This window comes from Squalius cephalus (assembly GCF_949319135.1).
Source record: "Squalius cephalus genome assembly, chromosome: 14".
Classification (NCBI taxonomy): Eukaryota; Metazoa; Chordata; class Actinopteri; order Cypriniformes; family Leuciscidae; genus Squalius; species Squalius cephalus.
In genome coordinates, this window is record NC_137135.1 from 10,711,168 (window position 1) to 10,728,099 (window position 16,932).

General features: G+C 37.9%; 1 protein-coding gene across 1 annotated transcript in view; it reads right to left on the bottom strand.

The window, feature by feature from the left end:
* Positions 1–15,860, bottom strand: part of fgfrl1a (fibroblast growth factor receptor like 1a) — an 80,714-nt gene extending 64,854 nt beyond the window's left edge. Inside the window, exons 1-2 of the mRNA XM_079892463.1 lie at positions 15,396–15,860; positions 14,987–15,083 (exon numbers count right to left, since the gene is read on the bottom strand). Coding sequence (XP_079748589.1) covers positions 14,987–15,050 — 64 coding nt within the window. The 5' untranslated portion in view covers positions 15,051–15,083; positions 15,396–15,860. The remainder of the gene's footprint in view (positions 1–14,986; positions 15,084–15,395) is intronic.
* Between the last annotated feature and the right edge of the window lie 1,072 nt (positions 15,861–16,932).

Sequence of the window (16,932 nt, forward strand, 5' to 3'; positions counted from 1 at the left end):
TTAAATATATATACCCCACCCACACATATAAAAACATAAATCACATTTAAACACATAATTTTTTTTTTTATTAATAATAATAATTCCCTCTAAAATCAAACTTCAATTTCCACTATAAGTATCTTCCCTTTCCATTGAAAGGCCGGCATTCCCGGGCCTCTGCCGGAGTCTGTTCGCTCCTCCTGCCTCACACACATTCCACACCGTGTCTCGGCCATGACTAACCTCGTTTGTTCTGTGCCGCTCTCCATCAGAAAGCGTTTCATCTACACGCTCTGTGGGCACCTGACCAGGGCAAAACGGCACATAAGACACCTCGAGTCAAGCTGACCCGTGAAAAAGAATGGCATCCAGTACTGGGATCTAATGTAGACTGGGTGTATCATGAGGACAGCCCTCCATTTGACTGGAGAGGTAGTGAGATGCACCAGAGGAAGGGGGTTGCAGGCCATTCCACTCAAAGCTCTTGCGCTCAAACAACGTCAGCTGGGAGTGAAGTAGTGCCGGGTCGACACACGGCCCATGTGTTCTTAATGTGCAATATGCAATCTGGTCATAGAGGGGCTTTGTATCATTTTCAGTTTTAAAAAAAGAAAAGTGACTGGAAAAAAGCCGAGTTTTTGGTCCAAGGCTTATGGCGTGCTATTTACATAATGGGGTCCACATGAAGTACCTGTATAAAATTACAAACGCAGCACTTCTGTAGTTTCCCGTTCCGATCTCCCCCTTCCCCCGTCAGCTTGTCCTTGTAAAGCGCTTTAGCCCTGTATTCATTGTGGCGCCACAGGAGAAGAATACCCTGACCCCGAAAGGCACAGCCAGATCCGACAAATTGTCCATTGACTGAAGGGGAACCTCACGTGGCCGGCAATCATGGAATATTGTCTCAAATGAATCCGTCGTCACAGCACTTGTACCTGTCAGTGTACATCGAATTTTGCCCTTGCGGGACGCTGATCTGTCATCTGCCTCGTGGTTATTTTCCTTTGCACTGGCGTCACGTGAGGGTCTTTCACGGGCGGTTCCGCCCCATGAACAACCTTCGTCTCCGTTTCCACTCCCGCTCAAAATAAAATGATCAGACCCACGGGAGCCGGCTGTGAATCAGCTATCCTGCCAAATATTTATAGAAACAGGGCCTCTACTTGAAACACAGCTCTAGTGTCTGAAACACGCATTGTGCTGTTAAAAAAGCGTTGCAAGTGTTTAAAGGGATATTTCACCCAAAATTTAAATTCTGTCATCATTTAATCACCCTCATTTCTTTCGTGGAACACAAGAGGAGAAGTTTTGAAAAATGTGCTGGTTGCTCTTTTTCGACCTATTACAATGAAGCTCAAAAAGGATGCAAACACACCATCATAGTGTCAACTGCATGAATTTTTATGAAGTCAAAGTACAATCATTTTGTGTGACAAAATGAAATGAAATTTATTCCTGATAATTCAGTGAATCACTGCGAACTCGAGAGCCACATCAGTCTGATTCATGAATGAATTATTCAGTAAACGAATCAGGCATTCAGGTTTTGTGAACTAGATCCACCAATTCAACGAAAAAGATTTTTAAACTATTTTTAAAGTTTTAAAGGTACTTTTATGGAGCTTTTTGTGTGGACTTTGGGGTGAACTATTCCTTTAACAAGACAGCCAGCATCACGAATGTATTTCAACATCCCAAAGCAACACAGTATGAGGTTTGAGAGTTTAACTGGACCTCCAATGGACAATGGATTTGGGATTTGGGAAAATGACACCTACACCTGTTACAAAAGAGCCTCTTATATCCCCATATAGGTAATTTATCAGGCCTGATCCTTGGAGAGGCTGAGCGACATATAACAGCCAGCAGCTGTTAGAGCTATTGACCAGTATCTGAATTGTGTTTAAAATATTTCATGCAATAGAGTAGTAAGCACACTATTGATTTGACTGCACTGACACTATTGGATGAGAACTGAACTGAGCTGGATGACGACAACACTGTAGATAAAAAGAACTAATTAAATAAATGATGATCTTTACAACGGAACTGAATCGACACCGAACTGACTCTAATTTCATTTAGAGTTGCTGTACAGCCAAAATGAATTGTTTGCATTATTAATTCATTTATCCTGTTATCACTGTAAAGCTGCATTGAAACAATCTGTATTGTATGAAGCACTATATAAATAAAGGTGACTTGACTGTACAGAAAATCTCTTCAGCTCACACAAATGCAGGTTCGAGCAGCCTCTGCGAAACCACTTCCACAACTCTCACACACTTCACACATTCCAACTGCTGTGTGGATTTCAACCCAACAGCTGGCTATGCTTTTCACTCTTATAACAGACAAAAAAAGATTCAGCCTGGGCAACCACACCATAAAATAACCATTAATGAGTGCAACACATATAAACATAATAATTAATAAAAGAAAAATAGAAACAACGATCATTTCAGTAGCAACTTTGTCTCAGATGTTTCTCCAAAAATCCCTTGAGATTTAAAAAAAAAAATGCATACTTGGTATATTTATTTTTTTAAATGAGAAAAATTTGTATTCACAAAAATAATTATAAAATAAAACGATTAAAAAAAAATACAATAAGACAATTACTATTCACAAAAATTATTGTAAACAGGCAGCTTGAATTTATATATATGAAAGTGCTGCACGATTAATCATATCGCAATCACAATGTCAAACCTATGTGATAATATGACGCGAAATGCTGCGATTTTATGAAATAAATAAATGCATGTGTGGACATGACAACCCATTCTCTCTGAGAGCTGTTTGCCCATTTTCTACACTGCTAATAAAAAGAAGACCAGTCAGTTTCAGTTTAGGCAGTGGCGCGTGTGGTGCGTATGGTCACGTCGTGACTTTCTCCGGTGTGCAGCGCGGAGAACAAATGAAGATGGATGCTGAGCAGGCGGTTGATCTGCAGAACTGGTGGCCAGAAAAAAATCCACCTCTGTTATATGGCGATATTTTGGCTATAAGATAACTGACACCGAGCAGAGAGAGCAGGGCTGCCAACTCGCACACATTCAGGGTGAGACTCACGCAATTGACACTATTCACACGCTCTCACGCCACACATCCATTTTCTCACGCAGAGAAAAGACAGACTAGACAGAGCAGGTTACTTTTGATAGCTCTCAGATTCTGTCAATTTTATTACGAAATTCAAACAATAGCGTTTTGGCGCTTGTAAATGTGACGTGACAGATCGTGGTCGTGAACCGAACAGCTCTCTTAACTAGTTAATAGTAAATAAACATGAATGAACAATAGGTTTGTTGAAAGATACAGTAGGCCTACAACTTACCGAAATGTTTATGCCTCATAAATAATATCGATCGATCAGTGTTTTTCAACCGCGGAAAGAGGTCAGTAAAACAGCTGGAGAACAATTTCACAAAACGTTACATTTACCTCATGAAAGCCATTTGATAGCACGTTATTTGGCTAGACAAATTATTTATAGAAAGAGGAGTGTTTTGCTACACATGTGCACTATACTAAATATTTATTATATTTTCACTTATATCATAAAAATATTGTAACATTGTTATTATAGCCTAATGAAAACCACATTATATTTAATTTGGGTTGTCATTTTTTAACCTTTAATAATAATAGCTGACAGGGCTCTCTGTATGTTTACAGGATTAGGTAAGATTTTTTTTTTTCTTGAGAAAAATTAACATGTATCTACTGTAGCTAATATTTATCCAAATCAATCGATATTGAATCAAGATCGGAATCAAATCACAAAATTTGAATTGAAATCGTGAAATTTGTGTCAAGCGATAATAAAAACAGTAGCCTACCAGTCATTATAGCTACCACGTAAACATTGTAACATGTTGTCACTAAATTTAACAAACTTCTGTTTAGTTACCAAATGTTTTGACAATCACAATACACATCCTGCTTAAATGTCCCTTTTTGACTGGACAGAATGTTCAAATATTGAGCATACAAATGTTCTTATTTATTGTTCTATTTATTTTATACTATTGTACTATTGAGACATTAACAGGTTTGCAGCAATGCAAAGATGTCATTATTTCATTTTGTAAAAAAATATTATTTTAATTTGAAAACACTGTGCATTTAGTTGTTGTTGCTAGTTTGAGTTGAGAAATACACATTTCAGCATTATCACTAATCTGTGTGCATTTTCCTTGAGAACCAAGCAAGTTGACTCATGAAACCATTTGTTTATTATATCGCAATCACAATATTGACCTCAATAATCTAAAATATGACATTTTTCCCAAATCGTGTAGCCCTAATAAAAATGATATAAAATAATCATGTTGGGCAGAACATCTGTCGCATGTCCTGTCTGACAATGGTGAGGAAATCTTTCTGCATTCCGCCAGTCACTTAACGTCAGTCAACTCTGCGGCTGTTGTTTAGGCATGGAAAACCTTTCACCTTGAACAGGGTATGCCAGTAGGGGAGGCATGTCATGATGTTTAAGAGACAAAGAGGTAGCTTGGGATTAAGGGGGTCAGAGGGTTACATTCCTAATTGGCTTGAAAACAAATTGCAAGAAGAGAAAACTGGACCGCAAACCTCTAGACTCATGCGAGTAGAACAGCCAAATACAACAGTCACAAGAAGTATTTGGAACCCCTGAGTCACACTTAAAATATGTATGAATGTTACTGCATTATCAAACAAAATAGCATTACAATAGCAATTATTTTTTTCAAAAACAGTATGAGGTATGCAATAATTTTTGCAACTTAAAGGGACAGTTCAGCCAAAAATGAAAATTAGCCCATGATTTACTCACCCTGAAGCCATCCTAGGTGTACATGACATTCTTCTTTCAGACGAATACAATCAGAGTTATATAAAAAAATGTCCTGGCTCTTCCAAGCTTTAAAATGGCAGTGAATGTCCGTTTCTGTTTTGAAGTCCATAAAAGTGCATCTATCCATGATAAAAGTGCTCCAAGGGTTAATAAAGGCCTTTTGAAATGAAGCGATGTGTTCGTGTAAGAAAAATGTCCATATTAAAAACTTTATCGACTAAAATATAACGTCTTTGTCGACTTTATCGTCTTAAAGAAGAATGTCATATACACCTAGTATATGGCTTGAGGGTGAATAAATCATGGGCTGATTTTCATTTTTGGGTGAACTATCCCTCTAAGTGTTTGCATATAGTTACAGCAAAACCTTGGAAAGCAATATATGGCGCATTTCTATACAAAGCAACTTCTGGAAGACACTGGCATCTTAGCCCTTGCAATTCAGTAGTGCAGGGTGGCATGTGGCTGATATCTGGGGCAGGTCAGACACAACAGGGGCTGACGGGCGGTACGGTTAAGTGCCCTGCCTTGCCTAAGCAAACAAAACAAAAGAAAAAGTTTTCGGGAAGCTGACGCATTTGCGTGCCAGTGGACGGCCTAACTGCAAGAGATGCCATCCATCAATCACGCGCATAGCTTCTTTGTTGAAGGTTGTCCTGGGCTTCTGCTGCACAGGGAGCACCAGAGCCCTCTCTGACACATGACATATGCACAGCTGCTGGAGAGGCACAGGCCCCAACACAAACTGACATGCCAAATCCCAAAGAAAACAAGGGGAGCTGTCTCCAGTCTGAGGACTGCTTTTCAACATATCATTTGTAATGCAACCAAAAGAACAGCTGGGGATATGGGGGCGGGAGGCGTCCCAGACAGCGCAGAGGAGCGGCGAGCCAACAAGTCCGAATCGCAAAACGGGAAGCGCTTGGAAGAGCGACGTTCAGGCAGACAAAACAGGAGAAATGTTATTGTAAGACCTCTGTTGTGGGGTCAGGCATGCAACCCAATCTGGCCTTCTCTCTGGTCCTCTACACTGACCTTTGACCTTTTCTGCTGAGCACTGGCCAAACACAGACCACCGGCCCAACACAATGAGCTATTCAGCCTATGCTACGACCAGGAAGTGCGAGTGAGCGTGTGAAACATGTAGGACTGATTCCCAGCAGCTATCAGCGGACTGCTTAACGAGCTTCACATTTGACTGAGATTTACTGCTTTGGGACACGCCATTTGTAAATTTGCTATTATAAGAGGAATTTAGGAGCTGGACAATGAATGTGTGGATGCCATCTGTAATCGGCTTTCAAATTCCAGTCTGGGACAACCTATATACTGGACACCAGGCTTGGAAATTAATTGGGGTAATAGGGGCAAAAATGGCACCAAAATGAGCAGAAATGCCCTGCAAATTCAAGATAAGGGGGGCACAGAAATGCCACTGCACAATTAAACTAGATCTACTAAGGCTGTCATGATTAAAATGAAATGTGAAAATGAATGAAAAGTGTCGATCGTTGCTTTACAATTAGATATACAATTCTAGATATACATTCTTTTTTCTTTTGCAGTGCTGAGCAATATAAACAACCACACAATTTTCTTATGAATGTGATGCCCAAACAGAGGCGTTTCGATTCTGAAAATGTTTGGTTCAGAGCACTAACTGATTTCTGCACTCTTGCAAAGTATCTCATCATAAACAGATTCAGTGGTTATTTACGAGAGTGCAGAACTCGCGCTAGACTGAGGTCATGGACCGCTTCCGTGTTCTTTGCTTTCTGTATTGAATTTATTCCCTTTTTGAATAACAATTTTATTTGTCATGCTACTAAAAATAATCAACGTGAAGTCTTGCTTTTCTAATATGTAAAAAGCAATCAACAAATTCATAAACATTTCCTAGCTTTTGTCTGTGTAGACAGAATATTACGTCACGTGCCGTTTCCCCCAAAACAAACTTGTTTTGACCTGAATTAATAGATTTTTGCCAAATTTTGCAGCACTACCCTGTTATGAATTCTTGTTTTTTAATTTATATAAATGTACATTATACAATTGTTGTGTAAATACATGTATGCCAGCTTTAAGCAGCATTAAACATAAATGCCATGTCAGATCAGCTTCTGTTCCACCTTTGTAGTTGTTGATGTTGATTAAATTTTAAATGGTAACAGTCTTTACTATAGTATACTGACCGATTGGCAAGTTATTGGTTAAATGTAAGTATTTGACTTAAAAGACTTATTTTTAAAATTGCCCTTCCAAAGGCAAAACAATTGACCTGTAAATCAAATATTGGCTCTTAATGGAAAAGTTCATTCCTTTCCCTGCTGGGCACAGCTGCTCGGTGGACTCATACTTCTAGTCACACATTTAGCTAAATGTTTGTGCAACCCCCAATTCAATTTGGGCTGTTTTTCCTCTTTTCACACTCCCATCATTACGAGCACCTCCCCCATTGAGTAACAAGATCCCGCACCAGCATCCAGGCACCGTGAGGCGCCAAGCCCAGAGAAGGAACTCCCAACCTGAACTGCAGGATCTGTGAACCTCTATTAGCCACCATAAGAGTCACCATATGCCACTCATCCAGTGACCTTTTGGTCTTTTTTATGGCCTAATCAAAATCACATCAGCCAGAGTGACACAGATCAATTGTGATTTCATAACATAATCCTTCATTAGTGTCTCAAGTCATCCAAATAATCCACAAACCAGTCAGACAATAGTTATATATCGACAAACTTGTCTGGCCAACATTAGGCCATTTTGAGATGATTGGCATCAATTGCTAGCCATCCCTGGTGTGTTAGCATCCAAAATCTAAGGTATATATATATTAGTGGTGGGCCGTTATCGGCGTTAACGTGCTGCGTTAACGTGAGACTCTTATCGGGCGATAAAAAAAATATCGCCGTTAATCTATTCTCAAAGTTGGGTTGGGAGCTGGGTCTATACTACGCAAGCTATGATGACTTTCACCTTGATATTTTAGCGCAGATGTACACCTAGCCGAATTCAGTTCGGTGTTTGGTACGCATTTTTCCTGCCGACCAAAATTTCATTATTTCGAATGTAGGCGGGTCGCGCGTGGTAAGCGCGCTCATAATGTAGAGACGCTGGCGCGACCACAACATTCTCGACATCAAATGGCAAACGTAATGTAAGCGGAACGAAACTGAGCTACTCGTTATTGTGTGGTTGACGGACCGTTGTTTATCAGTTTGGACCAAAGCAGCGCGAGCCGATCTTGATCAAGCGACACTGTTACTACACAGTTAAGAGATCCAGTAAAGAAATCATTTGAATTCGCTACTTAAGTAATAACATCGCTGCGAGATCTAGTGAGAAACATTCACATTTCTCCGTTATTAACGGATCAAACAGTGCGTGGAAGCCAGGAAGAAACATTGTGCCATGAATGAACTATCCAGTGTCCACAGATCTGCAACATTCACCATGGATACTGTAGTAACACTAAACTGCAACAATGGAAGTTTGGCAGGAATAGTAGGCTATAATGCTTTCAAGTAACATTACGTTGGTTTTATTTTGACATTATGAATAAAATTGCTGCCCTCAAATGTTAATCTGAACTAAAAATAGACCTTTGTTTATAACTACTACAATATTAGGCTATATTTAATTTTTTCCAAGGAGCTGTTTTGTTTTATATGCTCATAAGAAGAGTCTATTATAGCTCCATCATTGCTCAAAGTAAAAAAATAATAATAATTACATTATTATGTTATTTTTAATAAAAAAAAACAAAATCTCTGGCATTTCTTCACAAGAAACACGTGCCCTTTAGTCATTATTTGGGTAGCACACATATTCTGAATGCCTTCGTCAGAATTCAAATGAGCCATTTTAATCTAGATTAATCTAGATTAATTCCAAGATTACAGTGAGATTAATCTAGATTAAAAAAATTAATCTATGCCCACCACTAATATATATATATATATATATATATATATATATATATATATATATATATATATATATATATATAAATATTTTTAGTGATTTTTTTGAGTAGACTGTGTAAAATAAATCATTTCAAATCTCACACTTGCTTATGACTCATTTACTATAATGAAATCCTAAAAATGTATTTACACTACCATTCAAAATTTTAGGGTCAGTAACATTTTATTTATGTTTTTTAAAAGTCTCTTTTGCTCATCAAGGCTGCATTTATTAAAAATAAAGTAAAAACAGTAATTTTGTGAAATATTCTTACAATTTAAAATAACTGTTTCCTATTGTAATATATTTTAAAATGTAATTTATCCCTGTGATACAAAACTTCATCATTTCAGCGTCATTACTCCAGTCTTCAGTGTCACATGATCCTTCAGAAATCATTCTGAGGGTATGTTTACACTAAACCGTTTTCAACTGAAAACAGAAAAAATACTTTTCATGCATTTTGGCCATTCATTTACAAGACAACAGCGTTTTGGAGGCCCGAAAATGCAAGCTTTTGAAAAAGGGTTTCAAAGTGCAAGGTTGTGAAAATGATGCCTTTACCGTCTCCATACCGTCTTCACAAAAATGTGAATTTGTGAAAATGGTGACATGCGTATTACATGTTTGCGGGGTTTTTCTTGACAAAGGGACATCGCCAACTACTGGCCTGGCATGCATAATATAGCCTTTTTAGTCACTATCTCAGGTCCATGTGGATGGGGATCATTTTGACAATATTGTCGTCTGTTTTAAGTACCACCGATTTGCAGACTATTATCAATGTTGGAAACAGTTGGGCTACTTCATATTTTTGTGAAAAACCTTTTTTTTTTTTTCAAGATGAAAAGAAAGGTCAAAAGAACAGCATATTTAAAATATAATTGTGTAACATTATAAATGTCTTTCCTGTTTTTTTGTTTTTTTTAAACAATTTAATGCATTTTTCCTGAATGAAAGTATCATTCAAAAAAGTTTTACTAAAAGTCTTTGACCAAAATAGTCATTAATTGACTGATACACTTTTTATTTTCAAAAGAGTTGAATAATTAATTAAGAATAAATTAAAATGAGTTGTACAAAACCAACATCTATTTCAATTGGATATAAAGGCATTTGATTTTTTTTTCTTTTTTTTTTTTCTTTCCCATGGTCTGTTATACAGCTCATGCCATACAGAGTCCTGGTAAAACAAATGACACCATTTATGTTTCCCAACCATTTTTCCGCCTCATTACAGAAGAATGTCCCTCACAGTCTATTGCAAATGGGAGTAGGTGACACAAAAATGGCCACTATGTAAACACCATTTGACTTCAATAACTACTTTATTGGTCCCACTTAACAGCCATTCTTTGAGTCTTCCTCAATGGAAATGAGATTTACAACCTTCTTTACTTATACCGGGTATCCTCACGATAAACCATGCATTCAACCATCTAATTGGTACTAGACTGCGCTTCGGTTTAGACCGTAACTCATGCTGCACAACTAGAGGAAGTTTGAGGATAAAGGAAAACTGATAATCAACCCACTGTTTTGACAGTGGGATGAATGGAGCTACCAACTGTAACACCTGCATGTTTCTTAAACACACTAAATTAACTTCCTGGACGTTTTGCTGGTGATAAACAAATGAGGTGGAAAAAAGGAAAAGCTACAAAAAAAAAAAAAGAAGATAAATTGAAGGGGGGAGGGGAGGTGGGGACTTGGTTTTGTGACTAGTATTTTTTTTCCAGAGATTAGATTTAATGTCCCTCAGATTGGAGGTCATAAGGGTGTTTATTTTGCAAGCAGATCATCTGACTGTTTGCTCCATTGAGATTTTAGATCCACACATCTTAGTGAGTATCGACATATGCTTCAAGGGTGGTCCACATCAGTGTAAACAAATCAGCGTGTGCCTACAAACACTTCAGCCCATCTTCAGAGCTCACCATATGTTCCCAAAACACTCTTCTATATCCCTGCAACTGTGTTCCCTACTAAAATACCCACACACAAGCCCAATTCTTAAGTAAATATGTGAACAGCAATTTCTGCATTGTTAAAAGAAGCACACACAAAGATATTTTTGTATAGTATGAGCAAATGTTGATCCATTTCAGAGGATATAATTCATGTCGATATGATTGAGAAAACAAAAATGGGAAGCTGTAACTTACAAGGCTTGAGGGTCTTAATTACAGTCTCCCAGTGTCTAACACACAATGATATCCATTCAAGCTACAAGGCCATTGTATCATATAAACTGCACACTTTAAGGTTTTTCCTGTGGACAAATTGTTGAAATTCCACATGGGATTGTAAAACTCTGCTTCTGGCATGGCTGGTGAACGGGTCGAAAGTGATTCAGATGGGATTGGATGCATGTTGCATTTACGTACATTCAAAATCGCCAGCTGGAACAAGCGGCCAGTGGAAGGAATCGGATGTTAATTCTTCTACCTCGAAATGCCTGGACCCGTAAACATAGCAAAGGCTGCACAACTGTAAAGTTTCTTTGGAAGCGCTGCACAAACTACACTTCCTTTAACAACGGAAAATATTTGTCATCTGATGTGAAGAACTCCCCTCACGTCAAGGACAGAGCAACCTTACAGGTCCTGCGCTATCACTCCCAAATAACTGGAGTACTGTTGTAATCTTATTCCAAACATGCAAATCAAATAAAGTGGAAAATGCTAAAGAAACACTAAAGAACCTTTAATGTCAAAATTCTAAATCCTTCACTTTCTTAATGAACGTTGCAGGCTTTACGGTGTACAGTTCATCAGTGCACATTATTATATCAAAGAAAATCTGAGGTGAAAAAATTGTCTTCCTTTTTCATCTGAATGAAATCACCAATAAAGCTAATACACTTAAAATCAATTCTACCCCTAGGCTTTGTTTTGGTTTGTAACAACAAAAATTCCGGATGGAGAAAATAAAGTCGAAAATAAAATGGCTTGAATGCAGTTTCATGTTGACATTAATATACTGGTCCCATGTAAGATGTAGCTGTATGAGTTGTAATAAAGTACAAAAACAGAGTAAAACATTTATGTCACTTCTGTCAGATGGTTCAGTATTTAAAGGGATCTGAAATAAAAATCATGTCATTATTTACTAACCCTCATTTTGTTCCAAACCCATAAGACTGTCTGTCATCTTCAAACCACAAATTAAAGGGATAGTTCACTTTGAAATTAAATTTTGGTATGTTTTAGCTTACCTCAAGGGCAACCAAGATGTAGGTGTCTTTGTTTCTGCAGTAGTTTCAATTTTGATATTTTTAGGTCAAACCGTTCTTGTCTGTCAGTCATATAATGCAGGTCTGTGGTCACTATCTGAAAGAGCATGCACAGAGAAGTCCAAATTAAACAATTCCCCATCGTAAGTACACATTGATGGCCTAAGACACGAAACGAGCGGTTTGTGTGAGAAAACGAACAGTATTTATATCGTTTTTACCTCTTGTACACAACCACATCCAAGTGATCTGAGGGCGCACGCGCTTCCGGCACTTTCTTCTTCTTGTTTTTTTTACGGCGGATTGCAAACAAATATGTGCATTACCGCCACCTATCTCAGAAATGGACCATTGACACTTTCCTATACTTCTTTAACCTATCAACCGACATAAATTCCCCTTATTTACCCGCATAGAGGCTTCATAGAATTTCATCCGGCGCTGCGGAAAAATGACCATTTCCCCCCCATGACAGGAAAAAAAAAACTCATTTAATTCCGGCACTTGCTCAGCGCGCACACATCACACACCAGGAAGCGTGCGCGCCCTCAGATCACTTGGACGCTTGGACGTGTTCTTTTTTTTCCTGTCATGGGGGCTGAGAGTGGACGGAGGAGCTGAACACGCAGCGCCGGATGAAATTCTATGAAGCCTCTATGCGGGTAAATAAGGGGAATTTATGTCGGTTGATAGGTTAAAGAAGTATAGGAAAGTGTCAATGGTCCATTTCTGAGATAGGTGGCGGTAATGCACATATTTGTTTGTGATCCACCGTAAAAAAAAAAAAACAAGAGGTAAAAACGATATAAATACTGTTCGTTTTCTCACACAAACCGCTCGTTTCGTGTCTTAGGCCATCAATGTGTACTTACGATGGGGAATTGTTTAATTTTGATTTCTCTGTGCATGCTCTTTGAGGTGGTGACCACAGACCTGCATTATATGACTGACAGACAAGAACGGTTTGACCTAAAAATATCAAAATTGAAACTACTGCGGAAACAAAGACACCTACATCTTGGATGCCCTTGAGGTAAGCTAAAACATACCAAAATTTAATTTCAAAGTGACCTATCCCTTTAAGAAGTTTTTAATGAAACCTGAGAGATTTTTGTCCCACCATTATAAGTTCATTCCATCAAAACTCTGATGGTTCAAAACATTCATAAAGAGATTGTAAAAGTAATACATATGAATCAATGGTTTAATCCAAGTCTTCTGAAGAGAAATGACCATTTTATGTGATGAACATATTTTATTCAGGCTTTTATTCACGTCAAATATGGTCAACGGCAGCTCAACCGTTGCGTGACACGTGAGAACAAATCTTATTGGTTCTGATGTGTCAAGCAAGTACGTTTGAGCTTCCAGTTACCGCATTTGATGTGCTCTATGTAAAGCGCGTTAAGAATACAGAATTGTATTTTTCAGCTAAACTAACCCTTTAAGGGCAATTAATTCCACTCAGATTTGCATTTTGTGAGAATTGAGATCTTTGAACCCAAGCATTCAACTGCTCTTAAAAATAAAGGTTCCTTTATGAGAAAATGCAACTATCACTGAACAATCTTCATTGCTCCATCAGTCACGTTCTATGTTACAAGTGTAACATCATATTTCACCCGCATCTTTGAGCCTCAGATACGATCGAGGCGGCAAATTGTCTGCATTTGCTTACAAACACAAATCTGTCTGACTTGGGAGGAATACCTTAGGTATTGCACAGCAAACAAACATAATTGGCTAATCTAATCGCATTGCTTTCTGCATTTCTGTTTACTTTTGGCTAAGCATCTCCATGAAGGCCAGGGCTATGTGACCGTGAATGCCACATTGTTCAGGGCCCCTCACAGATGCAATCTGCACAGACGTCGCTCTCTGTCGCTCTCTCTCTCTTTCTCTCTCGCGCCAGCTCCGGTGACAGGCTGTTGAGTCTGAGGTGTACGCTAACGCTAAAGGGAGACTCCATCACGCTTCACATGCAGCCCTGATGGAGTGGAGGCAGTGAGCTGTACTATCTGCCCATCAGCGGCCCCGGCCCCCATTCAACCCATTCTGAATGGAAATGATGGTTCATTTCAGTCGAAAAGGAAGACCGGAGAACCGCTATTGCGAGAGGACTGCATTCAGCAAACAATGCCAGTGACATAACCTGAAAGTCTCAAGCTCTCAATCTGGTCCTGAACTCAATAGACAGGTTAAAGGAATCCTTTAAAGTCCATGGCATTGAATTTCAACTCGGTAAATGCAAGAGATGGACTGAATTTAGACGTTTTCAGGCTATCATTTAAAATCAGGTTTTAAATCACGTTTAGCATATCAATAGAATATCACATCTGATTAATGAGTCAACTGAACCATCACAACTGAACCTGGAAAGTGATTTCTTTTCTTTTTCTTTTTTTTTTTCATAGGGAACATAATACCAAACATATTGCAGTTAAATCTAACATCAAATAAAGACCAATAAGTCACATTAAGGTTGAAAGAAATAATAATAATAAAAGCAGCTGAATGATTCTTGCCAATCTTTGAACATTAAAGGGAAAATTTTGGATAGGTTTTAAAGCGCATTACTTGATGAATTTATACTAGGTGGACTTAGTCTAAAGTTTTGAAACCTGACAAGTTTGTTACCTTATAAGCTTAAATTATTTGCTCTTACACTTTTTAATATAAATCTTGATCATACTGACAAGCACACATGACATGCATGTGACTATTTAGTGACTGTAACTAGAACAACAATATTACGTTCATAAACTCAACCTGTAGTGACACAATTACTTCTAAACTGTTTATTAACGCTAGCGTTTTTTCAACCAAGAATATTAAAATATGAAATGATTAAAACATAATCATTTCATTTCTTTGACATGTACCATTTACCACGAATTGCTGTAATGGCTTAATTTCCCCCCCAGACATTTTACAAGGGCAAATATACTTTTACTCACCTCTAGCGCAGTCTGTTATGAAAATAATGTCAAAAATGAAGAAAACAATCCAAAAGAGTTCCATGATGTCCCTGTTAAAGCTCTCTGGTTCTTCAATCTATAAAGGAAATAAATCTTTTAGTGAGAACAAGAACTGGTGAATCAATACCAGAGCAATGCCAAAACTCTAATGAACTTCTGCTGCACCGTTGTAAACGTGTGTAGGATTGAATTACAATTCTAACACAACTTCAGTTGTCTTATAAAGTTTCAGTTAAATCACAACACAGCACAACTTGCAGCAAGGATATATTAATTCATGCAATAACCAGCACATGTCCATAAAAAAGCGGTTTCAAGTGGGTAAAAGGTACATTTTAAAACATAAAACATGCAATAAAATATTCCAAGTCAAAAATACAAGACTTACCAAATGCTGAAAACGTTGATAAATCTGTTCCTCGCGACTGATAGATAAAATATCATGCTTACATCCTGTTAAAACACTCCAGACAAATCGTGCCAATGTACACTGGACGCTACGTCAGAAATCCTCACGCACGCAACACTGGATCCAGTGAATTCAATAGGTTTAATTATCACGCGCAACTGTATTCCTGAACGCTCTGACGTCATGTATTTTCGCGCGACACTTTTTAATACACGCGCTGATCGCCGTAAACTTCTGTTGATGACAGTCACCGCGCGCTGTGTCGCGCAAGCACTTCAGATCACAGCGACTTCATCTCCAAGTTTCGTCTGATAACAAAACACACAAGACAAATTATTTACAGCACCGAAATTTGTATCAAAACGGTTTTTTAAATACCGTTAACTAAATATTCCGCAGTCCAGACACACGCTACACACACACACACACACACACAGAGTGTGAGACGGTCCAGCCCTACAGCCAACTTTAGACCAATCACAGCGAGCCAATTCACTCTCACTGTTTAACTCTTTAATAATAATAATAATAATAATAGACTTAATAAAAATAACATATTACTTAATATTTATATTATTTATTATGGTTATTTGTATTATATTCTATTTTTATATTTGCTGTGAATAACTGAAATCACAATTTTAACAGCAAAACGTAACCACTTTCTAAATCCAATTGAAAAATAGACCGGAACAAATGTCATTTGCAGCTGTCTGACATTATAAAAGACCTATACAAATAATTACACACCCAATCACACTAGCGAGCACAAGACTTGGAGTGGCCTAAGTGATAGTATCAACTAAAATCTGCAAACAACACTAAAAGTGTCTTAACATGGGAGAGCCCCAGTAAACAAAGCTTTAGAGAGACGGCTGGAATAATATCTCACAGCTGGCTATTTTACCTTCTCGTTAGTTTTTAAATGTGTTGTTATTCTCTATTGCAGATCCTGGGCACATGTGGTACACATATTCATCTAATGTAAATGTGTGAGTGTTGTGCTTTGTAGACAAGGTTGTACAATTATGCACATATGTTGTTGCGCACATTTAGATAGAGTTAATAAAGACAATTTGTTTGTGGACTAATAAAATGTAAAAAAAAAAAAAAAAAAGAAGAAGAAAAACAATCCAGCAAAAGCCCCAGACCAAACAAAGCTCATCTAAACTGGGCTCATCACTGCCCTCAGCTGGGGAGAAGAAATCCTTCAAACTTGCAAAACGTGCTTTACATTTAAGAACACGCGCCGCCATCTTGTGGTGAATTCTGATACTGTCAAGATGAAACGTGCAAGGTCGTATTGTTTTAAACTATTTTATAAAGTTCATATATACAGTGCTGGGTAGATTACTTACTTACAAATTGTAGTCCATTAATGAATACAAAGTACATGATGAAAACATAGATCACATAGATTTGAATAGAACAATCTTGTACTACAGTGATATAAAAATACAAAAAAAGTGTTTCATTTTTTGTCATCAACAAAATTAAGTGCATTAAACATCCCCAA